At 37.2% G+C, this 15,741-nt stretch overlaps 1 protein-coding gene across 6 annotated transcripts in view; it reads left to right on the top strand.

Annotated features, from left to right (window-relative positions):
• THSD7A (thrombospondin type 1 domain containing 7A) overlaps window positions 1–15,741 on the top strand; it is a 271,309-nt gene that overhangs the window by 205,958 nt on the left and 49,610 nt on the right. For all 6 annotated transcript variants that reach the window (XM_035319518.1, XM_035319521.1, XM_035319519.1 and 3 more), the window contains 3 exons: window positions 906–1,021; window positions 4,965–5,097; window positions 6,961–7,064. In XM_035319518.1, coding sequence (XP_035175409.1) covers window positions 906–1,021; window positions 4,965–5,097; window positions 6,961–7,064 — 353 coding nt within the window. The remainder of the gene's footprint in view (window positions 1–905; window positions 1,022–4,964; window positions 5,098–6,960; window positions 7,065–15,741) is intronic.

Below are 15,741 nucleotides of genomic sequence, written 5' to 3'. Positions count from 1 at the left end.
CAATCCAAATATAAAATTGGTCTCTTATCTCTCTGGTCCAAGATGCCTGGCAGCCAACAGGAGGAAAATCATAGTAATGTTTTTTTAATAATGCTCCAAAATGTAGAAGTGATGTTTTTTCATACCTTTTTATGTAATCCTCTGACAGTCCACATTCTGTGTGCTTTTAGGGCAATAGCCATTTTGAAATTATTTTAAAGATATGCAGTACTTCTGCAAAAGCTAAAGCATCTTCTGAAAACATAATTCAGTGTAGAAGGTTGTTTGTTCTTAATGAAAAAATGGAAAAGCAGAACTGGGAAAGTGACCTGGGTTAATGAGTCCCATATGTGGCAGTCTAATAATCCCTTTTATATATTGATCAAGCCTCTTCTTAAAATAAGCAAGGTCTCCTGTCCCTTCTGATGGTCTTCCGCAGTCTTATTGATCTGGTAGTTTCAAACCATTACTAGTTTCATAATCATGGCCAATTTATACCTATATGTTCCCGGGTTAGCAGTATTATTTATGCCAGATATGCCTCTTGCCAGAATTTATTATTCTAGTAAATTTGTGAAGAGGTAGAAATGTATTTTGCTAGACTAATCTAGATGGCTTTTCTTTACAATAATGTTGAAGCTTTAAAATAACAGTGAAAAGGAAAGAGTCTGGAAGGGCAGATGAGGAATTACGATTTTTTCTTCTTCTTTTAGTTCAATCTCCAGGTGCAGAATGCACCAGTTTTGGCTTGCTTCCACCAGAGATATTTCAATTCTAACAGGTTTTGGTTTTGATCTCTGTCCTGGTGAGTTCTGGGCAACTAGCAGTCTCCTTGTGTGCCTGCAGACATTCAATATCTCTCAAGATTCAGCACTTCACTGCAGAATGATTGTTTATTTGATAATGCTTCTTTTTCATTTTTTTAGATGCCCTGAGAATCTCCGACCAGAAACTGTGAGGCCATGTCTGCTTCCCTGTAGGAAGGACTGTATTGTGACTCCATTCAGTGACTGGACATTGTGTCCTTCTTCATGTCAAGACGGTAATTTTATCCACCGTGTGTTAGTAGAGAGATTTTAAGAAAAGAAGTATAGTCAGATCAGGATTCAATTTGGCAGAATACTTATACACACCTTCTTCTGACAGTGGACGTGTAATAGTTGATACAGCAGCTGCAGGGAAGAAATAGTGTTTCTGCTCATAGAACAGTGTAGAAAATTTATTCAGTGGCCTCTAAAATACATTGTACCTTCTAGTTACAGACTTGTCTCAAAGGCCTGTTGAAGGATGTCTTCTATTTTCTGTTTATTTTTCTGTATTTTCCATAAGTATCTATTTTTTTCCATTTTGCCTGTTTGTATATGGTGTGCCTTGGCAGCCAGGAGGGCCAACCATATCCTGGGGTGTTTCAGGCACAGCATTGCTAGCTGGTCAAGGGAAGGGGTTGTCCTTGTGCTCTGCACTGGTGCAGCCTCACCTGGAGTAGTACTGTGTGCAGTTTTGGGCACTGCAATATAACACTATATAAAACTGTTAGAGAGCCCAAAGGAGGGCAACAATGATGGTAAAGGGTCTAGAGCGGAAGACGTGTATGAGGAGCTGAAGTCACTTGGACTGTTCAGCCTGGAGAAGAGGAGACTGAGGGGAGACTTCTTCGTGGTCTACAGCTTCCTTGTAAGGAAGGAAGCTGTAGAGTGGCAGGTGCTAATCTCTGCTCTCCGGTGCCCAGAGACAGGACCTGAGAGAACATCATGGAGCTGTGGCAGGGGAGGCTCAGGCTGGATATCAGGAAAAGGTTTTTCACCAAGAGGGTGGTTGGGCACCAGAACAGGCTCAGGGAAGTGGTCACAGCACCAAGCCTGACAGAGTTCAAGAAGTGTTTGGACAACACTCTCAGACACATGATCTGATTTTTTTTTTTTTCGGGCTTTGTGGCTCCCTTCCAACTCGGATATTCTATGATTCTATGATAAACTGCCTTTTGCATCTTCTGCTGATAACTTGTGTTGCAGATGAAATCATACACTTCACTTGTAAGAGAGAAGCAGCAATATGTTTGTTGATATAATGTAGTGAGTGATCTAACAAAGCTTAATCTTAGATAAGACAGCAACTTTACATGATTTGAGATGACAAGGTACAGTTGATTATTTTGTTGATTATTTCTTAGGCATTAGAATGGGTTGTGCAGGAAGGTGATAGAGTCACCATCCCTGGGGGTGTTTAAGGAAAGGTTGGACATGGTGCTTAGGGACATGGTTTAGTGGGTGATACTGGTGTCTGGGGGACGGCTGGACCAGATGATCTTGGAGGTCTTTTCTGACCTTAATGATTCTGTGATTCTGTTTACAGCATAGCATAGAGGACAGGGTAAGTCAGACATGTTGGGAAGGTTCTCCCATTGGGAACATGAGGTTCAAGGTGGACCTCCTCATTTTCTAAACTCCTTGAACCTTAGATATAAGAGCCTAGGTATGGCTGAATCAACTCCTAGTCTCAGACTTAGTCAATGGTCTATATCAAAAAGTTTGAGGGTTATAAGTGCACAATCAATCCAAAATATACTCTTCATAAAGCTCACAAAGTTTAGCAAGCCGAGGATCTGTTGTGGAGATCCTGTCATGCAACCAGATGCCATGCAGAAGAGCTCAAAGGGCTCTTGGCCTGCTCACTGTTTATGGGGTAAGATAAGATGATGGACTAATATTTTTACTGTTTTGTCGTTGTTGTTTTTTTCTGGCTCATGTTCCATCAGCCCTCAGCTGCTGAGGAAAACGTCTGTCTGTCAGCATCTCCAGCACCCATCTTGAGCCAATATTGTGATCGCTATCTGCCTGAGATAGCGATGGCCTTGGGTGCATCGGACAGTGTTTGAGCAAGGCAACAGTCAGGCCAAAGGCGATGAGGGGTGGAAGGGGGAGCACATCATCACTTTTGCCTGTGCTGTTTTTCTTCTACCCCAAGGAAAACAGAAGGAAAGTTAATAAGCAAAATTAATAAGAATAAGATGTTTTTTAGTTGATGTTAATGGTCTGATTTAAACATGCATTGCAATTTTAATGCACTTGGCAAAGCCCTTAAAAGCAGTGCAGGTCAGGTATCAGTTGAATTTTTATGACATTATAATTGTACATGAAGTTGAAGTGATGACTGGCTTAATATTGCCTACATCCTTCTGCCTTACCTCTTTTTAAAGCTTAAGAGGAGGTGTGTTTCTAACATCTACCATTACGGACAAAGTCTGTAATACTCTTTGTTCCACCGGGTGCTAACCCCTGTGCGGGATGTGATGATTACTCACAGATAACATATTATCAGAATGTAAGATACTGTTACATCAAATATATGTACTTCAAATGTCACAGTCACAGTCTATTCTTCATGCTTGACAAAGGACACAAACATAAAGTCATTTTCACAGTAATTCATAGTAGAGCTTAGTTCATTCTAACAAATAAAAGAATGGTTAGGAAGATTAAATTTATAACCTTTGAAAAACACCAGATAATTAAGACCATTGAAACCGAATCTATAATATACTTGTTCATTATTAAACACTGTGGTCTTTTATATCAATATTAATGGTTCTTGCTGAAATGGTTTTGTTGGGGTAGATCATCTTAGACAAAAATGTTGTCCTTTTTTCATTTTTAAGAAAGTTCTTGATTTGTAGAACATATTTGCATTAATATTGACCACAAACTAGAATGTATTCTTCTATAAAATAGTGTATTAGTTAACCAGTATGGGCATTTTTTCTACTCTGTGTTTCAAACAACAGTTTCATACTACAGCACAAACTTTTTTTTTTTTTTTTTTTTTTTTCCATGGGCTTTACCCATTTGTGTCAGCAAGCCAGTCAGCGGCTTTGGGCAGCACATATATCTTGTCCCTTTTGCCAGCCCCTGGCTTCTCCTGGAGCTGGTTGACTCAGGAGCAGAGGGTTTTCTCAGTTCTGAAAAGCAGCCAGGTGGTGGAGAGCCACTGCCAGGATTCTCCTACTGCTTGCTCCTAATTATGATTGCTTGGCTATGGTCCAGTATGCTTCTGTGTTCAGACAAGCTGCAGCTGCTGTTGTAACTCACCAAAGCTGGTATCAACTCAGTCAACCGAATGTCTGCATTACATCTCTGAAAAAAGAAGAAAAAAAAAAAAAAGAAAAGAAAAAAAAAAAAAAGAAAACACCAAAACCAAGATTTTTACCTTAAATATTTGTGCATTAGCTATTCCTATGGAATTAATACAAATTTGCGGGTTTTCCCTTCATATTCTGCCTGAAGCACAGGTATGTGAAGCTAATTAAAATCAAAATTCTTATGGGAACTATTTACTATTTATCATTAATAATGAATTACTATAATAACTAGAAACTATAAACTGTAAATTCTAGATTGAGAAAATAAAAGTTCACTGTTATATATAGAATGTGTTCTTTTGGAGTGTTTTGTGGATCTTGGTAGGGTAATGCTTGTGGGAAATATAAGGAGCAGAATTAAAGCCCATCCTGGAGATAACCAAGAGTGTAAATTAAATTTGTTATATTCCTGGCTGTAGAGATTAGCAAAAGGCAATTAGATTTTCTGATTGAGACACTTAGTGAATGGAGAAATAACAAAATATAATAATTTCTCTCTGTTAATTTGTTTCTAGTTTTGCAAAAATAATTAAAGCAAATACATGCTTTGAAACTAACGTGTAGCAGCAAACTGAGATGGTTGTTCTTGTTCCTTTAAAGAGTGTGTTCACTTTGGCTATATATTCATTTGTACAGCATTGTTTTTGCTTTCTGTTTCACTCTGCTTCTAGGTCTTTAGCTGAGATTAAAGTGTTTTATCTATTAGGCTTAGTTTTCTGAATATGGACAAAGTGGCATGCCACTATTACAGTGATTGACTCAAATACCTGTTACGTTAAATCTTATTTTTCTCTAATTACTGTCATCCCTGTATAGTAGCAGGAGAAACAAGTTTTTCTACTCTTTGCAGGAGATGTCTTAGTAAAAAAACAGTCCCGTCACCAAGTCATTATCCAGCTCCCTGCTAATGGTGGTCGTGAGTGCCCAGACACTTTGTTCGAGGAAAAAGAATGTGAAGCTTCTCCCATCTGCTATAGCTACAGGTAGTGTTTATCAACCAAAGGCAGTTTATGCATGATTTTTCAACCTCAACCCACCTCTAAAGTTTGTTGAATTCCACTTAAGAAAAATAGGATTCATGGCTAAATCAAGGTTTCTGAACAGATGTGTACACTCAGTTGGGCCCACAGTGTATCAAGACCAACATGTCAACATTTTCTTTCCTTTGAATTAGGAAATTGTGGTTCTTTTTATTTATTTATTTATTTATTTTACAGTTTCTTTGCAGGAACATTGCAACTAGTAAGAATTGTTTTCCAAGATAAAGCTTGCCTTGCAATTATTTTGAAATTCTATATGATTTTTAAAAATCTATTTTAAATTATCTAAACCAGTGAAATGCAGAGTCTATTTAGAAGAGCTCAGTTCTGCTGTCATGCAGAAACATACCCTCCATTTTTCCATTCCCATCAACCCAGAGATGACCCACGCATTGATACATCCCCTAATGTACAGTGTTGACCTATCTTCACCAGAGAAGGCTGACAATTCTAGCAGGTGGGGAACACCACTTTAACTGCGTAAGAAAACTTTTGGGGCAGTTTTGCAACATCTGTCTGAGTGGCATGAGACAGCTTAGGTGTACTTGATAAAAAATAAATATGATGATTATTTTTAATATATAATTTATCTATTTGAATTGGAAGCCAATTTTTTTCCAGTGGGTAGAGAAGAAGTCTTGCTAATTTCCATGAAAACACTCTGTTTATAGAGTGTTTATATATTATATGAGTATATATAAGAGTGTATATAAGTATATAAGTATATATAAGAGTATATATATATAAATTATTTATATAATTTAATTTTATTTTAGCCAAACAGATTGAGATTAAAGAAATATGTTGCTTTCATCATCTGGTAAGAATTATCATTGCAAATTCATTTGGAGGCAACACTGTATGTAACTGAAAGATATGAAAATATCTTTTTCTAGTCAATAACAGCGTCAGAGTTATATCCTTTAAAATACTGTCTGCTCCTCATCTGCTTAGAATCTTCAGTACCAATTTTTACCTGAGCTACTACAGGATGATGTGCTAAGTAGAAGTAGCAACTAGAGTTGCTAGTGAGTGTTAAATGAGGTGATTTGATTTTCATGACATGAACTGATACTGAACACATTTTCTGCATATTTCCTTTAGTATCTTTCTGACCTGTACACATGCTGTGACAGGTGGACTCATGCACTCAGAATTGCTCATGAATTAGTTCAGATATTAGCCAGCAGAGGCAGGTTACAACGAAACTTGAAGTGATTTGATCACTTTATACAAAAGAGCAGAAGATGATCTGAGCAATGGATTTAGTTTTTTTCCCCTTCACTCTGAGTAATTACAAACACTCTAGATTATTTTGGAACTGCGACACTAACTGGACTTCCCTGGATTAGTTACTTTTAAAGGCCCAGAGTATTCTGCAAAACTAGAATCAAATTTTGTAGAAGTTCCTTAGCAGTTTAAATTACTGATTAAATAATGTAGGCAGCACAATATTTCATTTTTTTAATTAAAGCTTTTTTCAGCTTCTTCTTGACTCTGTTTTATTTTGACATGATCTGGGCCCATACACTGCATTGGATCTCTTGATTGGCTCCATATTTTTAAGGTGCTGCCACTCGGCTACCCTAGACCTAAGTGATCTGGGATATCCTGAGGCACCACTGCAGTCATTTAAATTCACTGTCCCAGTGTTTTGCTGTGTCTGTGGTAATTTTTTGCTCCTGATTTCACCTTTTGGCATATTTTTTGGAAGATGAAGCTTGGCAAAGGAATTTATTCTTTGTGATTTTATTGCTACAAATTTAGATGAATTGTTTCTACTTGATTTTTTCCTCCTTGTTTCAGGTGGAAGACCCATAAGTGGCGCAGGTGCCAGCTAGTACCATGGTATGTGCGCCAAGACAGTCCAGGAGCACACGAGACTTGTGGACCTGGGCTACAAGCAAGAGGTTAGAACCTGTTTTTTGTTCCCCCGATGTCTATGGCTGTGCTGGTGTGGGAACTACCTAAAATTCAGTAATTGTAATTTAGCATTAATTTTATTTAAATTTCTGAGGATCAGCAGAGGAAAATACCGAATGCTAGTATAGTAGAGTGCATCCTAACTGGTATCTGTCAAATGCTTTATTCATATAATATCAACTTTAAGTTATTTTTAAGTACTGATACTGCATCAGTGACTAATTCATGGTATCATTTGTTAGGTTTACTTCACCATCCTTACCTGAAGCACATTTCTGGAAAGTTTTCTCTGAAGAGAAATAATAAATAAATATTTTATTTATTTATTTATTTATTTATTTATTTTTAAAAGGCAATAGGTCACTTTATAGTCTTCTTTTTGTGAGAGAAAAAAAAAAAAAAAAAAAAAAAAAAGAGCAATTTCACCTGTTAAAACATGATGTTTTCCAGGTGGCAAAGGTTGTGAAGACATGGAATCATAGAATGGCCTAGGTTGGAAGGGACCTCAAAGATCATCTAGTTCCAACCCCCCTGCTATGGGCAGGGATACCAACCAATAGATCAGGTTGCCCAGGGCCTCATCTAACCTGGTCTTGAACACCTCCAGAGATGGGGCATCCACAACCTCTCTGGACATGTTTATATCTGTTAGACCAAATGTAAGACTTCTGTTCCCTGTAAGGATTGTTCAAAGAATTAGGATTGGAGAACCCTAAAATAATTTTGGGCTGGAGGAATGCTGTGGAGGTCCTGTTGTCTAACCCTCCACTCATAGCCGGGCTAGTTTTAAACTTAGATCCCACCCAGCCTGGAGGAGGTTGCTCAGGGATGTGTCCAGCTGAGTTCTCAGCATCTCCAAGGATGGAGATCACACTGCCTCTCTGGGCACTTGCTCTGCTTGTCTGCTCTTGTGCTGAAAATGTTTTCCCTAATACATGTTTTGAAATTTCCCTTGTTGCGATTTATGCCTGTGGCCCCATATTCTTTCACTATATACTTCTGAGAAGACTCTGGCTCTCTCTTCTTTATACCCTTCGATCAGGTATAAAGAAGGTAGCTGTAGAGAGTAATGGGAGCACAAGAGGTGCAGGACTTTGCATTTACACTGCTAAAGTTCATGAGGTTTCTGCCAGCTCATTTCTCCAGGCTGTCAAGGTCCTCTGAATGGCAGTCCGACTTTCCAAGTAGGTACTGACTGCTCCTCTCAAACTGGTGTTATCCTCAAACTTGCTGAGGGCACTTTCTGTGCAGGATGTTAAAGATGCTAAACAGAATTGGCCCAGGAATTAACCACTGATGTGTAACTCTCTTAAACAGCTGCCAGTTTGACTTCAAAACCACTGACCCTTCAAGCCCAGTGACCCAAATGTTTTTCCACTATTTGCATTTAATAGAAAATAATTTTAACAGCCACATACAGCTTTACTGTCACCTGTGTTCACACAGAATTTTGTAGATTTAATAGAATTGTGTATGTGTGACTGTTTATAGTAAGGAGATGTTTATAGGTGCATTAAATAAACTCAGTATGAAAATAATTACAGGTCCTACTTACTGTGTTACAGTAATTGAATTGCTTTGAACTACTAGTCAACCCTGAATTTCAGGAAGGTTTTTTTTCTTTTGCCTTTGCTGAGTGCAAACTTCTATCTGGTAAAACAATATTGTCTCAGCAGATTGTAGAATTCCTGATCAAGGACACTGCTAACTGCAGAAATGAAATGTTATGGTCATTAATTTCCTTGCAGTATTAAATGAGGTTATGGTATACTTTAAAAAGTCTGAGTAAATCTTAAGCTAGTAACTTCTACCATTTACTCATAAGATGTTACAGGAGATAAATTTAGGACTTACTACGAAATGAAACCTGACGGTACTGCCTGCTAATATAAAAGACTTCTGACTGTGGTAATTCTTTCAGAGGTCTGTCACTAATGCAATCTATTTCTAGCAGCTCTGGAGGATACATTCATATAACACACTGAGAAAATAAGATTTCTGTCTTTGATGGTAGGAGTTCAGTACAAAATGTTATTTTCTATAGATGTGTTGCAGTGCCTCAGTCTAATGACTTGGCCTCAAACTCATTAATAAAGGATATCCAATTATTGTGCATGCTAATTGTGTTTTATTATTCCATGTCATGAGAGTTTCAGGGTTTTTTGTGTGTTGTTTGGTTGTGTTTTTTTTTATTGTTCTTTTTTTAAGCTCCAACTTCAGTCATGTGTATTACACATATACTAAGCAATACATGATTTTGGAATTAGTGATTGTATGTTTTGATAGTTTTGTATAGGCTTTGTCCTACACAGGGTATTAATGTACTCCCTCTCCCTTCTTACTTTCTAATTTCTGCCATGAAAATAGCCATGTGTGAAATTTTAGTGGTGCACGTTACTCTGGTGCCCATTACAAGAGCTGATTTCATGCAGGGTGCTCTGTGAGTGGAGGCTGACAGAATGCAAGCTTCTGGATGATTAGATTCTGCCTTCAGCAGTATTAGAAAGATTTCATGATTTTTTGAAGGAAGATTCTTGAAGAGGTTTTGCCCGTTCTCCCTGCTGATTCTTAGCTACCTCCTGAATACTTAGCTTCTCAAAAATAAAGTTTTTACAGACTGTGGAAAACTTTGCATGATAGCATATTCTTGAAAGTTCTGTACTATACATCATTCATTTAAATATTATTTTGTGATATAGATACAGAAAAAGACAAAACTACTACTGTGCAAGTCCTTTTAACTACTCCAAAATCAGGAAATGCTAAACAATGAAATGTGAAATCTGTTTGGTATAATATTTTGATACTGCATTTATAATGTGATACTGAATACAGGTATTTTGAACTGTATATTTAAGCATTTGTTGCTGATTTCTCTACAAATGTTTACAATTTTATGAATGTATATGTGATTGCCTACACGCTGTAACAGACAGTAACAGCAAATGTGTCTGTGAAAGAATAGAAAGGTATACCAGGGAATAGGCACATCTGACTATGCACTCATTTGCAGTTTATTTTCAACAAAATAGTCTGTACTGTTCATATGTTAGTTAGAAAGATAGTTACATCTGAAGGAAAAACTAGAAGTTAGAAATCATTTAAAATTACTGGTTAGATGACTGATCTTAAGAATGTCTGAATAAAGACAGAGCATATGCATGCCTTGCTTTATACAACAGCTTTACTATTCACATTTCCATTCTTCAGCTTTTTTGCCACATTGGTCTTGCTCCACAGAAGAGAAATGGGTGAATCATAAAATTTAGAATTGTGATTCATTGTTAAAGACAGATGTTTCTAGCTGTCTTGTGTAATGTACTTCCCCCTGTACTCGGCTCTGGTGAGGCCGCACCTCGAATACTGCGTTCAGTTTTGGGCCCCTCGCTACAAGAAGGACATGGAGGTGCTCGAATGAGTCCAGAGAAGGGCTACGAAGCTGGTGAAGGGTCTGGAGAACAAGTCTTACAAGGAGCGGCTGAGGGAGCTGGGACTGTTTAGCCTGGAGAAGAGGAGGCTCAGGGGCGACCTTATTGCACTCTACAGGTACCTGAAAGGAGGCTGTAGCGAGGTGGGGGTTGGTCTATTCTCCCACGTGCCTGGTGACAGGACGAGGGGGAACGGGCTTAAGTTGCACCAGGGGAGGTTTAGGTTGGATATTAGGAAGAACTTCTTTACTGAACGGGTTGTTAGTCACTGGAATAGGCTGCCCAGGGAAGTGGTTGAGTCACCATCCCTGGAGGTCTTTAAAAGACGTTTAGATGTAGAGCTTAGGAATATGTTTTAGTGGAAGATTTGTTAGCGTTAGGTCGGAGGTTGGACTCGGTGATCTTGGAGGTCTCTTCCAACCTAGACTATTCTGTGATTCTATGGTGGTTTTGTTACAAATCATGTCAGTTTAAATGAACATGTCAGAAAATTAGAACTTGGGTCAATGCAGAGGAAAGAGAAGGAAGGGGTTTGGTGGTTTTGCTTTTTTTTATATGAACAGATTTTATTTAGATTTTTTTTTTAAGAAAAAAAGTTTGTTAATTATTCATTCAAATGATGGGAAACTATTTATATCTAAACCCAAGCATTGTAACACTGCATTTAATACTTGAGAAGCAAATTAATTATTGTAGTTATTAACTTATTTGAACAATGCAGATAGGTATGATAATTGTGCTGAATTTCTATAATGAATGAAAATTTGCAGTCTTATCTCTGGTAAAATGCCTTTTAACAGTGGATAAGTAGAGCAAGAATTATTCTGTAATGGCAGTAACTTAAGACTTCTAACTTGCTCTTATTCCAAACCCTCATGAAAGGGTTTTATGAGTGCATCAGCAAGGAGTTTGAAACATCTGCTTGACCCTATCAGAAAGCAACAGGTAGAGAGAGAAACAGTGTTTTAGTGCAACACCATTTATGTTGTGTTTATTATCATAAACTGTTTCTCAATTAACAAGCGTAAATTGACCAGATGTCTTGATGAGTCACCTGAAACCCGGGAGGGAGAAACATGTTGTGTTGGCAAATACAAAATACAGAATCTGTAACAAGAGAGCTTGATAAAATGCTTGATAAAACCAGGCCTCTAGTATTTGATGGTGATGTGCACTATAAAACTCACTATGGACCAGGAGAGGAACCTGCTCCAGCTAGTGTTCTAAGAGAGACTGCTTTGTAATTGTTACTGCCAACATTTATTAGCACATAGATAACTTCAAAGCAGAGGTCTGCTCAGTGAGATAGATGAATGTATAGTTTGAAATTGTGAACAGCTTCAGCTCAAGCAGTTATACGTGATGTTATGTTCACATCTTAAACATCTATGTCAATAAGCCTCAGCTCTAGTAAAGTCTGAAGGAGCTTAGAAATGCAGTTCACATCCCTTTTGAATTGTACAGGAAAGCCTAGGAAACTTGCTTACTAAAAGAGGTTGTCTTGCCAGTAGCCTCTGTGGATTTAAGTAGTGTTTGTCAGATCACATCCCAGTGCTCGTGAAGAGGACGTATAGCAGATAAAAAGCTAGAGTGCCCAAACTGCAATAGCCTAATCACATCATGATGTATATGGATGGATGCACAGGGAAGGGCTACCACAGTGACTGAAAAGAGATTTGCAGAAGGATGTGCAGCCTGCAGTCCTTGCCACCATAAATCTTCCTCAGAGTTTTGTAAGAGGAATGGGATGAATATTGTGAAATCTGTCAGCAGATTCTATAACAGTAAGAGGAAGGTTATTTATAAAATTTAAGCAGAAGCTTATGTAACCTTGCTGTCAGACAAAATATCTCTGAATAGCTGTACTTGATGTCACTGGGAATTGGCCATTATTAAAGGTCTGATCCTGAGGTCTCACCATGCTTTGTTCACAGGATGTGTCTGGAGTTATTTGAAAAATTGTGAAGCAGGGGAATTGGTGGAAGCTTCCTAGGATTGCTGTGAGCACACGAGGTGGCCTTGCAGGCTTGTTTGAGCCGTGAGGGGGCTCAGAGGTGGAGCTGGTGGTCAGAAGCACTTTCATCTCACTGCAGCTAAGTAGGGACAGTAGCCTACCTCTCTGGGCATTGCTTACTTAGAGGGGGAATTTGCTTTTGTTACACTTGCATGCCCTCATCAAAAGCACAAAGCAGATGACAATGGGCAGCTTCAGTTTTTTTACTGAAAAATTTGAACAATAGTGCTCCAAAGCATTATTTATATGATTATTTTTTTATTTTTATTTTTAACAAGAGCCCAAATCTCCAGACATTGTTACTCTTTTTGTCACATAAAGAACTCTTAGGCTTGCCTTATCCCATTATTGGCATGAGCTCCTGCTTAAGATACGTCATGATAGAATTATTTTATCATGCAGTGTCTAGTCTGCAATAGTCTACAGAAAAAGCTGGTAAACATTGATGAAGTCATGCCCTAGGCAACACTGATAGCAGGTGTAAGAAAAATTAGTGTGTGCTGGAATAATTATTGCTTTTCTAGAAATGAAGCAATGATTTCACAATTTAAATACTTAACAAATGAAAAAATAGCACAAATGTGTTTTGAAACAAAGGACATTAGAGCACTTTCATTTACAAAGTACTGCTGTTTTTAGGTGTCTGTGGGGTCACTGAATCTCAGTGGAATCTTGGTGAAGTACATTAATGATGGGAACAGTGTTGGCAAGACCTTTATATAAACTTGTGCATAACAAGACTTGTTAAAATACAGTCTTAATATTTCATTATGCCGCCAATGAATGTATTAGTCTGTAGTCCCCTGTGACTTAGTGGAAACAATGCTATCAGATAAAGTTTTAATTACATCAAAGTCCCATGTCTAGAAAATTTAGACTGACATTTATTTCACACCTTTCTTCTGGGAGATAATAATTGTTAAATACCAAAACAATTTCCTAAGTGAATAATTTCCTTGTTAAATTTGATTTTTCTGTTAGCCATACTCCTGTTTTATGTTTTCACTTAACAATTACTTGTGCTTAATTCAGTAATAGAAGAACTGCGCTCTTTCCATTTACTGCTAATGTCTGTAATAAATGTGACATGGTTGTATAGGCAAAATAATTAGTCTGGCACTGCATGGCTTTATAGTAGTTGAAGACATTGCTTTGTATACTGAGTTAACCATTGATCTCAGTGACGTTTACTGAATATAATTACAGAATTTCATTTGATCAAAGATGCAGGGGCTGAATTTGCCCATATTAGGCTGTGTGTGAAAAATGTACTCTTAACATCTCCATTAAAAGTAAGGGCATTGCTGATGTCAAGCAAGACATTTAGACAAAATAATGTGTTAATGTTATGTATGCATTGGTCAAAATCCTGACTTTAAGTAATGAAAAAATAGCCACTTTTCTAACAGTCAAAGGAGTATTAACCTTTCAAAGGTATACCCTAATCTGTGGAATAACAACAGTAAAATGGATCCAGGTCCTGTCAAATAGAAATAGTATGAAAAATTATGGACAGTCACTCTAAAAATTAAGATTTGGGAATTGATTTGGTATGCCAAGCTGTCTTCTAATTTGTCTTGTTATTAAGGTGAAATATTTTGGTCTCAAGAATGAAGTTTTCCTGCTTTGATTGCTACAGTTCAACTGACAGTTAATTAAGGGGAAAAAAAAAAAAAAAAAAAAAAAAAGTGTTAAACCCCAGAAGAACTTCTCACCTGGGTCTGCTTGATGTAAATTTGAGGTACTAATATGATTCTGAAAAAAAAATATGGCACAGTGAATACCTGCCTTCAGAGTAGTGTTTAATGACCAAGATAGAATGAATATTGGCTTTAGAAAAACTCAGCTAGAAAGAATGTTCTTCAATGGACAGTGTTTATGGCCTCTCAAAGGATTAGATGGAGAGGCGGTATCTAGAATGGGTATTAAACTTTTGAGGTTGGTTATTAAAAGTTATTGGGTTAATCAATGGACAACCTTTTAGCCCTTTGCTAGATACAGTTTTCATTGCTAAAAATGGTCTCCTGTATCTCCCTGAGAATGTAGTGAAGATAATGCAGTTAGTTTTGCTGATGAATGCACATGCCAAAGTCAAATTAAAGACAGAAGATTTGGGTTTGACCTCTGGAAATTTCCACGTAGTAGAACTTGTCTGAACTATGTTTTTCCCCTGGGGTATCTTATGTATGTTATTAGCTGGAAAGAGTATCTCACAAGAATCCCAAACCATAATCCAGGTCTGCATTAGAAGATGCTGATTTGACTTGTGCTTTTTTGTAATATTTGGATAACTATAGAAATCCTACAGGAGGTATGGCTCACACACATCATTAAAATTGTTGTTATATGGATTTTAAAATTTTAGATATTTGGTTTTGCTCATTGAATTGATATATCCGGAAAAAAAAAAAAAAGTGTGGGGGGTGGGGGGGGTGGAAGGGGGAGTTCTTTGTATAACATCCACCAATAATAATAGGATTTGACAGAGTAATTGTATTAGAAAATGTACAGCTGGTTGATCCCCCAGTAAGCGCAACTTAATGCAGTACTGAGCCTATTACAAACAATGCTGGCAGCCCTACACCAAAGGGCAGTCAAGGATCAGGCAAGTTGTTTGCTTAGTATCTCTAGAAGAACAACCTTCCCCCCCTCTTTCACGGTGTTTTACCACAGATGTGGAAAAAAACAATTCGCTTAGGGCCTTTAGGTATATTTTACTAGGCACATAGGTTTGAAATGGACCATTTAGGTCATCAAGTTCTACTTCCTACAGTCATCATGAAGTAGAAATTTAGAACTATAAGAAGAAAAAAAGCTTTATCAGGAAAGGAAAAAAATAAAATAAAAAAGGTTTTTGCACAGGTCACAAAAGACTTCCAATTGCCTTGAAACAATCATAAAAAAATACATACATTTCATCAAGTATTCCTCCTTCCTCTGGAAGAAAAAAATCATGTATAGCTCATTTTCTTTTTTATTTTCTGTTTTATTTTGAAACTTTGCATTCAAACATGTTTTTTTTTTTTCTCCAACAGTTGAACTTGATTATACCATAATAGTTTGGATGGTAAAATTTACATTTTTTTTCAATTCACATATCAATAAAACAATTATTGTCAGTACAATTGAAGTACTATGTTTAAATTATGGAGCAGTGTGTAATATAAAACATGATATTCTGTCATATGTATAGAGAATGATATATTGTGTTTGGATGTAATG

This window comes from Oxyura jamaicensis, chromosome 2 (genome assembly GCF_011077185.1).
Source record: "Oxyura jamaicensis isolate SHBP4307 breed ruddy duck chromosome 2, BPBGC_Ojam_1.0, whole genome shotgun sequence".
NCBI lineage: Eukaryota > Metazoa > Chordata > Aves > Anseriformes > Anatidae > Oxyura > Oxyura jamaicensis.
Note: the sequence above shows the minus strand (reverse complement) of the source record. Positions and strands in the feature narration are given on the sequence as shown.